The 15283-nt window shown below is 37.3% G+C and overlaps 2 protein-coding genes across 2 annotated transcripts; both read left to right on the top strand.

Moving 5' to 3' along the window:
* The first annotated feature begins 69 nt into the window (after window positions 1-69).
* Window positions 70-3334, top strand: LOC110442493. The gene is made up of 5 exons (XM_021486134.1): window positions 70-215; window positions 361-457; window positions 875-1010; window positions 1801-2093; window positions 3143-3334. The coding sequence occupies exons 1-4, from the start codon at window positions 133-135 to the stop codon at window positions 2091-2093; spliced, it is 609 nt and encodes a 202-aa protein (XP_021341809.1). The 5' UTR covers window positions 70-132; the 3' UTR covers window positions 3143-3334.
* A 5440-nt stretch (window positions 3335-8774) lies between these two features.
* On the top strand, window positions 8775-15283 carry LOC110442507. Its single transcript, XM_021486150.1, has 3 exons — window positions 8775-8998; window positions 10947-11198; window positions 12944-15283. The coding sequence occupies exons 1-3, from the start codon at window positions 8950-8952 to the stop codon at window positions 13177-13179; spliced, it is 537 nt and encodes a 178-aa protein (XP_021341825.1). The 5' UTR covers window positions 8775-8949; the 3' UTR covers window positions 13180-15283.

The raw sequence follows: 15283 nt of genomic DNA, 5'->3' as shown, positions 1-15283 counted from the left end.
TGACGTAATGATGGAAGAAGTCTTTTGTGACGTCAGATACTTGTTGCTTAGCTGCTTAGCAATCGGCAAAGGCGGAGATGATCAGTCTCTCCCCTGAAATTATCTTTTTGTATTAATACCTGGATTACCACAATGGATATCAAATTATTCTTGATATATGTTGTAATGATGAGCGCAGTGCACCGAGGTCCTGCTGTATATCGGGACCTTACGTGGTAAGTTTGCATCTATTCCGTACTGATTGTAAGTTGAAATTACGCATGGTGTTATTTCTAACGTGAATACACGTTTTCAATTTTTAGGAATAGTTTCATTCAAAGTTTGGAAATAATTAATCATTATTTTGTATTATTTGTTTAGCGTGGAGCTAGAGCCTGGATACACCAAAAGATTCTTCCAGTACTTCACCGCAACAGAAATTGAGAAAGTTTGTCCAACATCTGCCGATTTGACTTGGGTATGTATTTTAGTTTTGATGTATGTCCTGTTGATATTTAAGACACCTTGCTCAGTATTTTTGCACCGTTGTTATTAAATAATCTTTTCGCTTTGTTACCCCATTTTTGTTCGCGTCACTGGGCTTTTTTTATCCATCTGAATTCGCGAGTCTGAAACACTGATTTTGATTTAAAGTTATTTTATGTGCAGACAAATGGATCAGAAACAAGTTCTAACAACTTTGTGCATCTTCTCCGTATAAACATATTATGAAATATATTTTACATCAAGTAATATACAAATTTTATATCCAAAAAACGAAAAAAGTTTAGGGCAGAACAAGATATAAAAAAAATATATCAATATTAATAAAAGGGGAGGAGAAACGAGAAAGAGGGTCTGAAATATTAACTGATCACATTTATAATCATTCTAGCGAATTGGAAATGAGGTATTCTGCACCCTTCTCTGTGTGCTTCTAACCCTGCTGTTGGGCTATGCGCCGTCGATCAGAAAGAGCGCCAAAGAGAGATGGTCGGCCATGGTTTTAATGGTCCGCGCATGGTGGAATCGTAAGTAATATTGATGATTGCAGTTAAAATGTTAAAGTATCAATTTTGTGATTATATAAAAATACATCAACGCCATTCCTTTTGGTTCCTCCTTTCCTTCTAAGTTTTTTCTTGTATTTTAAAAAAAATGCCAAAATTCTTAAACGTTTTCGTCACTTTCCTATTGAATTTTATGGTAATTTACTTCTGGAAAATTATTTTTCCTTGCTTAATTTTCAGTCCAGCTTTTATGAAATTTAGCATACAGCTTATATATGAATATACTTATCCGTTTCATAAGACTCTAACCATAATGAGTTAGTTGGACAAAACATTTTTACGGCAAAATTTAACATTGTGTCATCAGGAATTGCGTCAACGTATATTTTGTGCTGGGATGAAAAGTAATACATTATTTTATCTCAAAAACTGAGCCACGGTTACAAATATAAATAGCTTATAAATGTAACCAGAGAAAACACTGGATAATTCTCTAACAGGACGTTAAGTTCTATCAACATTACGGAAAAAAAGTAAATTAGCCTAGAAAAACGGGGAAATGACGTAACGTGAAAGCACCATCAAGGGAAATAGCTCTTATAACATAAATAGTATACTAACGATTCAGTAAACTCACTCGTTGAATTTTTGATATAATTTGAATACTTAAACTTCATTTTTAAGGCACTTTGGCTGAATCGCACTGCTGATGGTCGTGTCGTTCCGATCTACACGATATAGTTTCATGTTGAATCAATCTATTGGTTTTTCTTCTTCTATCCTAACATACATGTCATTGGTGCATGAACAGGGCCTTCACGCTGTCGTCACTGCGGTACTGTCCCATGCCAGGTCAAAAGGAGGTCATTTTGGAAGCCTTCTGGAAGTCGCAAGAGGGACAAAGCCAATTTCGCCAAGCGGTCAGAAGCCATGATGTTGTTTAACTACGGACTAGAGCTGTCCGTGGTACTGACCAAAGAGCTGCCACAGGATAACCTGTACTGGGAGAGGAAGTTCTGTCAGCGATTTGAGGAGGCACACATGGTTCTGTTCCCACTGTGCATCCAGCGTCAGATCAACTACTGGTACCCCGTCCCTCGCTAGGTAGGCACATGTAGTTTGTCATAAGTTTCTAAAAGCCCATAGCTTACAGAATAACTTAACCATTGGAAATATAGGGCCTTCAAGGAACAATGCAGTTTGATTAAATTGTCAAAACATGTAATCAGTTTATTTCAATAACATTTTATGCAACAATTCACAAAACTGAGCATCATTAACTTGGAAAGCACATGAGTTGTTCTGAAAAAAATAAACATGATTATTATGGACATAAAATCAGAAATAAGGATTTTGGGATGTTATGACAATGTTGCTATGGGGTGGGGTGTTTAAAGTTAGTTTTATTTACTTTATATTGGAACATGAAATCTTCAGGGTTAAGTTTTCCTGTAATGGACGTCGATCAGATGTCCCGTCATTTTTGCTAGGATTTAAGACAGCCCCTCCCCACCCCTCGTGATGTAGGAAGCGCGTACCTCGCTAGGTATTTACCCCACATTCGTGATGTAGGTAGCCCGTCCCTCGTTAGGTATTTACCCCACCTTCGTGATGTAGGTAGCCCGTCCCTCGTTAGGTATTTTTACCCTACATTCGTGATGTAGGTAGCCCGTCCCTCGTTAGGTAGTTACCCCACCTTCGTAATGTTGGTAGCCCGTCCCTCGTTAGGTATTTACCCCATCCCTCGTGATGTAGGTAGCCCGTCCCTCGTTAGGTATTTACCCCACCTTCGTGATGTTGGTAGCCCGTCCCTCGTTAGGTATTTACCCCACCCCTCGTGATGTAGGTAGACCGTCCCTCGCTAGTGGGTGGCCCGCCCCTCGTTTTCGAATACACACGGTATCATTTTACTTGGTTGGACTACCGATTAGCGGAATATTCTCGTTTTTGACTTATTTTCGATACACGTAATGTCTAAGAATGTTTTAAGCAGACACGATTAGACAAACTGACAAGTTTAAAGAAACGTATGACTAACGTGGTCAACATACTTTATGGTAATCAGTTTTAAAATGACGTCACATGACAAATGATGTAAGATTTTGTCGTGGAGAACGTACACTTTGTTATTATTCGATAACTTTGTTTTCCAGGTTGATTCCACCAGGCATCGTGAAGAATATCGATATCAGTCGATTATGGAACGGAAGTTGACAAATTGAACGTCATCGATCTTGTATGATGGTGGCATATCGATCTCATCCTCGATCTGATGTACATTCGTTGCACTTTTGACCAATATTGGTCATAGCTAGATTGTATTTATGCTTGCTATATATTTATGAGAAATAAAATATTTCATATAATTTTTTGTGCCAAATAATTGCTTGTCTTATCCTCTACACATATTTCGTTGCCTATGTAGGAATTATCTTACATATATATTACATATACAACGAAACCTGTCCATTCTGACATACTGTTGGACACAACACATTGGTCAAAATAACCTGTCTTATCTGACAGCCTGTAAGGCACGACATATTGATCAGATTAACCTTTCTAATCTAGGGCACGAAAAATTATCAGATTAACCTGTCTTGTCCGACACCCTGTGGGCTAAACACATTAGTCAGATTAACCTTTCTAACCTGACATCCTTGTGAGACAATATATTGGTAATATTGACCTTTCTAACCTGACACCCTGTGAGACAATATATTGGTAATATTGACCTTTCTAAGCTGACACCCTGTGAGACAATATATTGGTAAGATTCACTTCTCTAACCTGACACCCTGTGAGACAGTATATTGGTAATATTGACCTTTCTAACCTGACACCATGTGAGACAATATATTGGTAATATTGACTCTTCTAACCTGACACACTGTGAGACAATATATTGGTAATATTGACCTTTCTAAGCTGACACCCTGCGAGACAATATATTGGTAATATTGACCTTTCTAAGCTGACACCCTGTGAGACAATATATTGGTAAGATTCACTTCTCTAACCTGACACCCTGTGAGACAGTATATTGGTAATATTGACCTTTCTAACCTGACACCATGTGAGACAATATATTGGTAATATTGACTCTTGTAACCTGACACCCAGTGAGACAATATATTGGGAATATTGACTCTTCTAACCTGACTCCCAGTGAGACAATATATTGGTAATATTGACTCTTCTAACCTGACTCCCAGTGAGACAATATATTGGTAATATTGACTTTTCTAACCTGACACCCAGTGAGACAATATTGGTAATATTGACCTTTCTAAGCTGACACCCTGTGAGACAATATATTGGTAAGATTCACTTCTCTAACCTGACACCCTGTGAGACAGTATATTGGTATTATTGACCTTTCTAACCTGACACCCTGTGAAACAATATATTGGTAAGATTCACTCTTCTTACCTGACACACTGTGAGACAATATATTGGTAATATTGACCTTTCAAACTGACACCCTGGGAGACAATATATTGGTTATATTGACCTTTCTAACCTGACACCCTGTGAGACAATATATTGGTAATATTGACCTTTCTAACCTGACACCCTGTGAGACAATATATTGGTAATATTGACCTTTCTAACCTGACACCCAGTGAGACAATATATTGGTAATATTGACTCTTCTAACCTGACACCCAGTGAGACAATATATTGGTAATATTGACTCTTCTAACCTGACACCCTGTGAGACAATATATTGGTAATATTGACTCTTCTAACCTGACACCCTGTGAGACAATATATTGGTAATATTGACTCTTCTAACCTGACACCCAGTGAGACAATATATTGGTAATATTGACTCTTCTAACCTGACACCCAGTGAGACAATATATTGGTAATATTGACTCTTCTAACCTGACACCCAGTGAGACAATATATTGGTAATATTGACTCTTCTAACCTGACACCCAGTGAGACAATATATTGGTAATATTGACTCTTCTAACCTGACACCCAGTGAGACAATATATTGGTAATATTGACTCTTCTAACCTGACACCCAGTGAGACAATATATTGGTAATATTGACTCTTCTAACCTGACACCCAGTGAGACAATATATTGGTAATATTGACTCTTCTAACCTGACACCCAGTGAGACAATATATTGGTAATATTGACTCTTCTAACCTGACACCCAGTGAGACAATATATTGGTAATATTGACTCTTCTAACCTGACACCCAGTGAGACAATATATTGGTAATATTGACTCTTCTAACCTGACACCCAGTGAGACAATATATTGGTAATATTGACTCTTCTAACCTGACACCCAGTGAGACAATATATTGGTAATATTGACTCTTCTAACCTGACACCCAGTGAGACAATATATTGGTAATATTGACTCTTCTAACCTGACACCCAGTGAGACAATATATTGGTAATATTGACTCTTCTAACCTGACACCCAGTGAGACAATATATTGGTAATATTGACTCTTCTAACCTGACACCCAGTGAGACAATATATTGGTAATATTGACTCTTCTAACCTGACACCCAGTGAGACAATATATTGGTAATATTGACTCTTCTAACCTGACACCCAGTGAGACAATATATTGGTAATATTGACTCTTCTAACCTGACACCCAGTGAGACAATATATTGGTAATATTGACTCTTCTAACCTGACACCCAGTGAGACAATATATTGGTAATATTGACTCTTCTAACCTGACACCCAGTGAGACAATATATTGGTAATATTGACTCTTCTAACCTGACACCCAGTGAGACAATATATTGGTAATATTGACTCTTCTAACCTGACACCCAGTGAGACAATATATTGGTAATATTGACTCTTCTAACCTGACACCCAGTGAGACAATATATTGGTAATATTGACTCTTCTAACCTGACACCCAGTGAGACAATATATTGGTAATATTGACTCTTCTAACCTGACACCCAGTGAGACAATATATTGGTAATATTGACTCTTCTAACCTGACACCCAGTGAGACAATATATTGGTAATATTGACTCTTCTAACCTGACACCCAGTGAGACAATATATTGGTAATATTGACTCTTCTAACCTGACACCCTGTGAGACAATATATTGGTAGTATTGACCTTTCTAACCTGACACCCTGTGAGACAATATATTGGTTATATTGACTCTTCTAACCTGACACTATGTGAGACAATATATTGGTAATATTGACCTTTCTAACCTGACACCCTGTGAGACAATATATTGGTAATATTGACTCTTCTAACCTGACACCCTGTGAGACAATATATTGGTAGTATTAACCTTTCTAACCTGACACCCAGTGAGACAAAATATTGGTAATATTGACCTTTCTATTCTGACACCCAGTGAGACAATATATTGGTAATATTGACTCTTCTAACCTGACACCCTGTGAGACAATATATTGGTAGTATTGACCTTTCTAACCTGACACCCAGTGAGACAATATATTGGTTATATTGACTCTTCTAACCTGACACCATGTGAGACAATATATTGGTAATATTGACCTTTCTAACCTGACACCCTGTGAGACAATATATTGGTAAGATTCACTCTTCTAACCTGACACCATGTGAGACAATATATTGATAATATCGACCTTTCTAACCTGACACCCTGTGAGACAATATATTGGTAATATTGACTCTTCTAACCTGTCACCCTGTGAGACAATATATTGGTAATATTGACCTTTCTAACCTGACACCCTGTGAGACAATATATTGGTAAGATTCACTCTTCTAACCTGACACCATGTGAGACAATATATTGGTAATATTGACCTTTCTAAGCTGACACCCTGTGAGACAATATATTGGTAATATTGACCTTTCTAACCTGACATCCTGTTGGACACAACATAATGATCAGATTAACCTGTCTAATGTGAAACACTCAGAGACACAACGTACTAGTCAGATTACCGTTTGATCCGACATACTTTGGGACATTACACATAGTTATTATTTACATGTCTAATCCGACACCCTGTGGGACATACTCATTGTTCAGATTAGTTTGTCGAATCTGACACCATTTGAGACACTTTGGCTATCTCACAAATAGTGTCTATAGCATCTTGTCATAATTTCACTGTCTTCCATTAACTCTACCACGGACTTTGAACAGCTTGAATATGAAAAGAGTATTTCGTTTTATAAACTGTGTATTTTGCAGTCGTTTGCAACTGGAATCCCTCTACAGGGGGGCGGGGCAGTATCACCGGATGTTCTTTAATAGAGTGGGCGGGGTCGGTACTTCCGGATGTTGGAAGGGGTAGTGATACTTTCTTATGTATATGACCCTCTTGTAAATAACAGACCACACATTACTGATACATCATTCAGAGCTAGGAAACAAACTAAATATCTTGTATTCAAGAATGGGTATGCTTCTTTCGGTTTTTTTTTTTTTTTTTTTTTTTTTTTAGTAAAATCAAACTTTCATAGTTTCCTGTTATAAGCGTACACAATGAAAAATTAAAAGAACAAGATAGAGAACAAAAGACAACAAACGTCGTATAAACGAATATTAGCAAAAAACGTACATGATTTGATCTCATCAAATATAGACAAAATAACAATTGAAAACGACTGAATCATAAACTAAAGAACTGAGAAAAGTGAATTAAATCGCATCCATTGCAGAAAGACCATAAATCGGGGGTTTTTGCGTGAAAAATCCATTCTATAAATAGTATCAAATAATTCAAAGAAAGAGATAAACTAGCAAAAGTGTATTAATAGTTTCACTTACTCCGTGACATCCCCTTACTTACTCATATACATGTATGCCTACTTCACCCATTATATCATTCTGTGTTACAGTTGAGGCTATATGCTACTTAAACATTTTACCGACATGATCTGTATTATAAGTTATCTCCCTTAAGGACTTAATCCATATTTCGCAACAATTAACCTGTGGTTAATATGGAACCGTCGACACTTTCCGTTAACGAGAATCATTAACGGAAAGTGCCGAAGGTTCCCGATTGATGCAACCTTATACATCTTACCTATAAAGTTTGTTCGCGTTAAGTTTATATGCTAGCTTACACATGATGATACATGTGATTTTTATTAGAGTAATATCCCATATACAGAACTAATTGTTTGCATTATTTCATACTTCATTTAACAAACCAGATCAAAATTCTATTCATACACTGTAAATTATATTTCACAAAAGTTTGTTATTGCTAAACTCTTGTTGGACGCATTTTTACAACGATGTAGCAAGCATCTTATCGAGTAATTGGCCTTATGTGAAACTTTTTTTTAAACTTTTGAAAATTGTCGGCTTTGATGTTGTGGAGATTCGATTATGGTACCGCTAACCAAACTCCGTGATTTCAGAGTTTATATTGGAATAAAGCCCAATTTTCTCGTACCATATTATAATAAGTATTGGAAGTGAGAAAATATACGCTGCCGATAACATCAATAATTGTTGAGTGAAATTTCCATGCTGGCTTATAAACTTTCCACTCCTATATAGACAATAATACCTACTCTGTAAAATGATAACTATTCACTGACTAATCGAGAGAAAAAAAAAGAAACAAAAACGCACGTTCCGTTAATAAATCGTTACGCTCATTGACATCGGGCAGAGATATGGATCACGCGCTGACGACAGCTCGAGCGCACGTGAAGAAAAGTAGTTTGACAGCGTCTATTGGTTATCTATCGCTCGTGATGATGGATGGACAGATATGTAAATATACAGGATATAGATAATAGTCACTCTGTATCTGCCTCTTGCTCTCACCACTGGTGCCCAGAGCGGGGACTGCAACTGATGCTGGGTCGCCGCTATCCTGTGTACAGGAGATATACAACTGGGATATATACTCCGTTTCTTAAAACAAGTGTTTGTTTGTGGTTTCCTGAGATGATGACGATCGGTGGATTGTGAAATGGCAAAATGGAAGTTGTAATTGTGGTGTTTTTCCTGGTTCTTCTACAAGCTGAAGGTAAGAAAGTACTCTACCGACGTATTGTTTGCCATAATATATGTTATACTCCACAGAGACCAAAATGGCTTCAATGCGGAGGAATCTATAATACAGGCCTTGTTGTCATAAAAACGCAGAATATTCTGGTCATACCGAGTGTGCGTCATGGAGACGAGACACTCATTAAAAGATAGTGTATGTGGGGTTTTTTATTCATCGACACCGGTTTATACAGTAAACACTGTCTTAACCGACACGTCATAAGGATTCAACGTTTGCGTTGGAAATAAACAGGTTTTAGTATAACTGATGGTCGGATCACATATCGTTATTTATCATGAGACCTAAGTAGATTACGGGCTGATCTTTGACAGTGTTTCGTATTATACATGCGTCAACTAACTAACGTTGGCCTGTCTGGTGCCTTTAATTATTCAACGAGTCAATGTCATCACGAATTCGCATAGGTGATATTACTTATACCAAATTTGTGAATGGATAATATCACGTAGGGTACATAATCGAAATGGTGATGTTTAACTGTATATAACTGAATCGATCATATGCGTATCTACCATGTATGGACTTCAGTTGATGTGAGTGTATGGTTATATGAACCTGAAGAGTGATAAATTAACAAATCTATAAATATCCACCTCGTTTCGGTTAACATCACTATTCATGTTTATTTACCCATAATGTTCACTTCAACTTATTTTTTTTAGTATATTATATCATCGATTCAATTCACCATATCAACAAAAAGTCCATAATTGTTATATTGAATATCAAATGATGCTGAATTGAAGAGACGTCATTATCATACTATTAACATGTTGTTTCTATAAATAGTAACATCGGGTCACTATTTATTCGTCTCGGTCAATTTCAATGTTTCAACAACATATTCACTGAAATAAAGTCCTTTTTTTGCACAGAGAATTGTGACGTCACAAATGAAATGACGTCATAAAGAGATTAACTAACCTACTGTTTCTAAAAGTAGTCCATATCTCAAATCACTGGCTTCCACGTGATTATGATCGAGGCTATGAGAACAAAGGGGAAATAGTGTCATCTTATATAATTAAATCGATAATATCGATACTGTACATAATTGTATCAATATTATCACTGATTCCATCAATAATATTGCGTACGTAATTGAATCGGTGACACATATTGAATGGATAATACCATCTACTGAACCAGTGATAGTACATTTACCTACATGTACATATATAATTGGACCACAGGGGCACGCAACTACTATTAACTACTGTTAATATTGATCTTGTTAGACTTTCAGTCGCTGGTTACATGTACGTCATATCCCAATACCGTACCCACAGACTGAAAGTCTAACAAGACCAATATTAATAGTAGTTGCGTGCCCCTGTGATTGGACATGTACCATCCCTGCCGGGGCAGAATGATGAATGAAAAGTCAAACGGCGCCACCTACAGATTGTACATTGATACATCGTATGTCAAACTGTCTGGCCCCTGTGATAAAAACAGCTTTTAAATAGTGTATTTTAGAGGCTAGGTCGTAATGAGAGAGCTTTGAGATAACAGTATATTTTGTATATTTAAATATATAAAACGCAGTCTATTTATCAACATATTTTTTTGTGAAATACAGGCTCGTATTGAAAAGTTATATATCCAGAACCAATAGCTAAAGCGGAAACGTTCATTCAAGAGAAAAGGTATACCGCTATGACCTCTTTCCTTTCCATTTTTCCTGTTTTCCGCATCAGTCCGCATATGACCCCGGCTGTAACGAGGACGTTAAACCCCAAACAGAGTATGACTGACGTCTATGATATAATTTCTTGAATACATGATTATGGAATTTAAGTACGCAAACTGTTGAATAGAAATAGAAATAATTTAACGGGTGATACAAATTTGTGATTTAGTTGACCCAAATATCGTTTAGAATATCTCTTTCACATTTTAGTGACCGACGGAGAATGTGAAGCGTGTCCTTACGGGTGCTGTACCTCAGCCCAGGGGGACGAGGAATGCTGCACGGCCATCGTCCCAGTGCTCGGCATCATCGCCGCTGTGACGTCATGCGGTGTCGTCATTGCTATTGTTGTCATCGTCTGCTGCTGTCGACGTAAGAAACCCGACGCCTCCAAGAAAGGACCACGCCCATCTCCTGTCGATCAAACTTCAAACCGAGCTCCAAACACAACAAACGGGACCGGTACTGTATCTCAGCTCCGAAACCAAGTCAATTTCATTTTAAAATATTTTAACATCTATTCTCCTTTCATCGATTTGCTGAAATGTTAACATTTCAAACTAGTGTTTTCTCAAATAGTTTTTTCGATGAAGCCATTTCAATTTGAAATATAGATATGAATAATATTCATTAATTTTGAAAATTATACGCAGACAATTTAGAAAACAAAAAACAACAACATCTTCTTGACTCTTTCAAAACCAATATGCCGGCGTATCTTCGAAATCCGAGGGCTCCAATCTCAATTTATCGACAGCGGAACTCTTTGATTATGAAGATACGCCGGCCTATTGGTTGTGAAGACTATATGATATCCCAATGTGCTGAAATGAATGGAATGATATACGAAATGACTGAATGCGTTTGAAACTCATATTTCTAGTCCTTCACCCTAAGGACCTACACTCGAACATTATATTGCTGAAACACATAAAATACGTGTAAGGACACCCATCACCGAATGACTTCCATTCACGTTGTGATTAAGCCACTAAATAAAACTGCATGGGAGCCAGCTGTTCTGGCATCGTTTTGATTGGCGTAATAAGTTCAAGAGTGAATCTGGATCTAGTTGGGTGTCGGGTTTAGTGTGAACCAAGAAACCGTAAACGAGGGAGCGGACTTTCTTCTCGACCAGATGGCCTTCTTTATGTAAACCCATAGCCGACCAGCGTGGACGTTATTATACAGGAGCTAAGATAAAAAGGGGGTATACATTCCAGCTTGGCTATAAATGGTGTCCGATGTCATCAATAGTTAGCGTTGTATATATTTCACGGACAATGAAAAACAAATTTTATCTCAGCACCGGCAATTCTGATTACTTCCGTATGAGATTTTCCGTTACTCATAGAAGGGTGCTACTCTTCATTCCTTCCTTTTGATAAAAAGGTCTTTGTTTGTTTTACACAATTTGTGGTGGTAAGTTCTGTGACGTAATATATATTGGCTAACACTTATTAAAGACTTTCAAAGATAATTAAATAATTTTGAGTGAAAAGGTCGGCTTAGATGTATATTACACGTTATAATATGCATTAAAAAAATATTACTAAGTAGATAACATAAAAACAAAAACAAACAAAAAACATGATCAAATTGGTCACGTTATAAATATATACATACTTTGAAGATTTTCGGGATTGTATTACAAAATGATTTATTCGTGAAATTTTGAATTCGACAGTTTAAACATCTGGGGTTTATTTCACGAACTAACACGAAAAACGAGATATATCCCGAAATAAAACAAAATGGTCAAGAAATATACAGTGTTGTTATAATCCATCTGCCGTGCAATTGCCACTAGATTGTGTCAGATTGGGGAAAAATCATTCGAATTCTTTGATTTTAAACTAAACAAAATCCCCTTACTTGTTGATGTTATATATTTTTGAGAATGAAAATATGTTAATAATTTGGTATTAATTCATGAATTGGGTAGATATTGATATTTTACAAAGAGGGTATCAAATAAATAATAATTTATTATGATTTCTATTTCATCTCATGAATGTATAACTCATTCGGATAAGAAATCTTTACTCATTGGATACCATCAATCGGGAACCTTCGGTACTATCCGTAAACGAGATTTTCGAGAAAATGTCGTTTACGGAAAGTGCCGACGGTTCACGATTGTGGATACCCTCTTAGTAAAATATGAGAGTCCTCATTAATTGTACATTTCATTGATTGATTTACAGATGTAGCTGGCCAGCGGTACCCACTGATGCCGCTCAGGTGTCCGGAATGCGAGGATAGATACATCCGTTCTCAACCTTGGACAGACATCGACAGCGGGTGCGAGGGTTGGCCCTTGGGTAGGGGCGTTGTTCCAGATCACACTCTCATCCCCACCCCCATGGGCTCGACGTACAGCATCAGAACTAGCACTATAGTCGACTTACCGTCGTATCAACATAATTTCTCTGTGTTCTAAACTTAGTCCGCTAAAACTGACCATAAGTATATGTACCGCCGGCTTCAAAAGGCTTGTCGGTCGCCGTTTATGAACAAAAAATATAAAGCCAGCATATTATGGTCAGTTTTAGCGGACCCTGGTGAACTCAACAGGTGAATAGGGAGCAAAATGTTATATGATATCTTACAACGTCGATATTTTTTTCGAACTCTGCATCGGCCTTTTTTCATTAAGAATGTTAAAATTGATTGAGTGTGATATCGGATGGCATCGTTTAGAATAAAAAACAAACACTTTTCTCCGTAAAATTAAGATCACGCAGGGAAGCATATTTTAAATGTCGACTGTGATGAAGAGTGATGTAATGCTTTGTTGGTGTGAGGTACAGGTGTAGATGGCATCGGCAAGGATGCTTATGTCAGTAAATGGGTTGGACATAATAGCTTTTGTTCTATTGTAAAACAGACACACAGAATGATTCACTTTTACCCGAGAGTTCTGTTAGATTTATCTCCCTTAGTTTTTCAATTACCATTATCTCATAAATGATTGCTTGCATTCTTGATGATATAAGGTGTATAAGTGATCCTTTATGTCAAATTAAGGGAGCGTATATCCTAAGTGCATCTTGAGCTGGCGCCTTAGTCTATTCATCAGCGTTATGAGCTGGCGCCTTAGTCTATTCATCAGCGTTATGAGCTGGCGCCTTAGTCTATTCATCAGCGTTATGAGCTGGCGCCTTAGTCTATTCATCAGCGTTATGAGCTGGCGCCTTAGTCTATTCATCAGCGTTATGAGCTGGCGCCTTAGTCTATTCATCAGCGTTATGAGCTGGCGCCTTAGTCTATTCATCAGCGTTATGAGCTGGCGCCTTAGTCTATTCATCAGCGTTATGAGCTGGCGCCTTAGTCTATTCATCAGCGTTATGAGCTGGCGCCTTAGTCTATTCATCAGCGTTATGAGCTGGCGCCTTAGTCTATTCATCAGCGTTATGAGCTGGCGCCTTAGTCTATTCATCAGCGTTATGAGCTGGTGTCTTTATAATTTGAATCTCAACACCGGCGTATAGTGTAATGACAAGCGTCTATATCCTGTGCCTTATTCTAAATCACCAACTTTTATATCATCATGTGCTTTGTATCATCACCGCAACGTCTTGAGCCTGTGCCTTAGTATACTTACCAGTGTCTTAGCCTTATCACTAACGTCTTAAGCCTGTGACTAAGTCTAATCACCAGCATTCTGATCACCAACGTCTGGAGCCCGTGACTAAGTCTAATCACCAGCATTCTGATCACCAACGTCTGAAGCCTGCGACTTAGTATTATTATAAACGTGTGGAGCCTGTGCTTTAAGTGTAGCGTACTTTATAAAAGTTGATACCTTATCGTGAACTTTTTTTCAAGCTTTGGCTAAATATCAAATCCATTGCACTCATGCACTCGGGATTCTTAGCTGATGAACTTTTACATAGGAATTTTATATACATCAGATTGTCCTTATATTGGTTATCATGCTGAATGAGAGAAATTAGAATGGCCGAAATAATCTTATTATCCCAGTGCTGGACAAGGTGTAGTGGTTTAAGGAGGAGTTCAGTATGGGTTTGTTACGGTGGCTGATTTCAGGGCAGAGAGACGAAACAAACCTGAACTCTCGTTGTTGAGAATTAACTTTCGTTGCTTCGTCCCAAAAAGACGAAAATCAGAAACCCCAATTCTCGTTGTTTCGTCTTTTACACAACGATAATTGAAAGTGACTAAAGCTCGTCTTTTCGTGGCGAAGGGACGAAACGAATCAGCCTCGGCAGTACGTGCTATTTATCAATAGATAATATATATATCGATCAATTTCATATGAAATTGATTAGTTTTTGCAGACGAACAATTAAATAGCTGGCGCGTGAGTATTTATAAGTATTTATTTTACACTTCCGTGTTGGTGCGACAAGTGGATATTTTTTTTTAATCTAAATTTGATATTTGACTTTAATTTACACATACGAAGTATGTGGTGGACATGTTTATCACAATCAAGACCATGGGTGGTGTATGGTTGAATGAGTGAAATGCTTTTTTATCATGATGTCTTTATTCTTGTATATTTTAAATAAATTATTATA

This window comes from Mizuhopecten yessoensis, unplaced genomic scaffold (assembly GCF_002113885.1).
Source record: "Mizuhopecten yessoensis strain PY_sf001 unplaced genomic scaffold, ASM211388v2 scaffold716273, whole genome shotgun sequence".
Taxonomy (NCBI): domain Eukaryota; kingdom Metazoa; phylum Mollusca; class Bivalvia; order Pectinida; family Pectinidae; genus Mizuhopecten; species Mizuhopecten yessoensis.
Note: the sequence above shows the minus strand (reverse complement) of the source record. Positions and strands in the feature narration are given on the sequence as shown.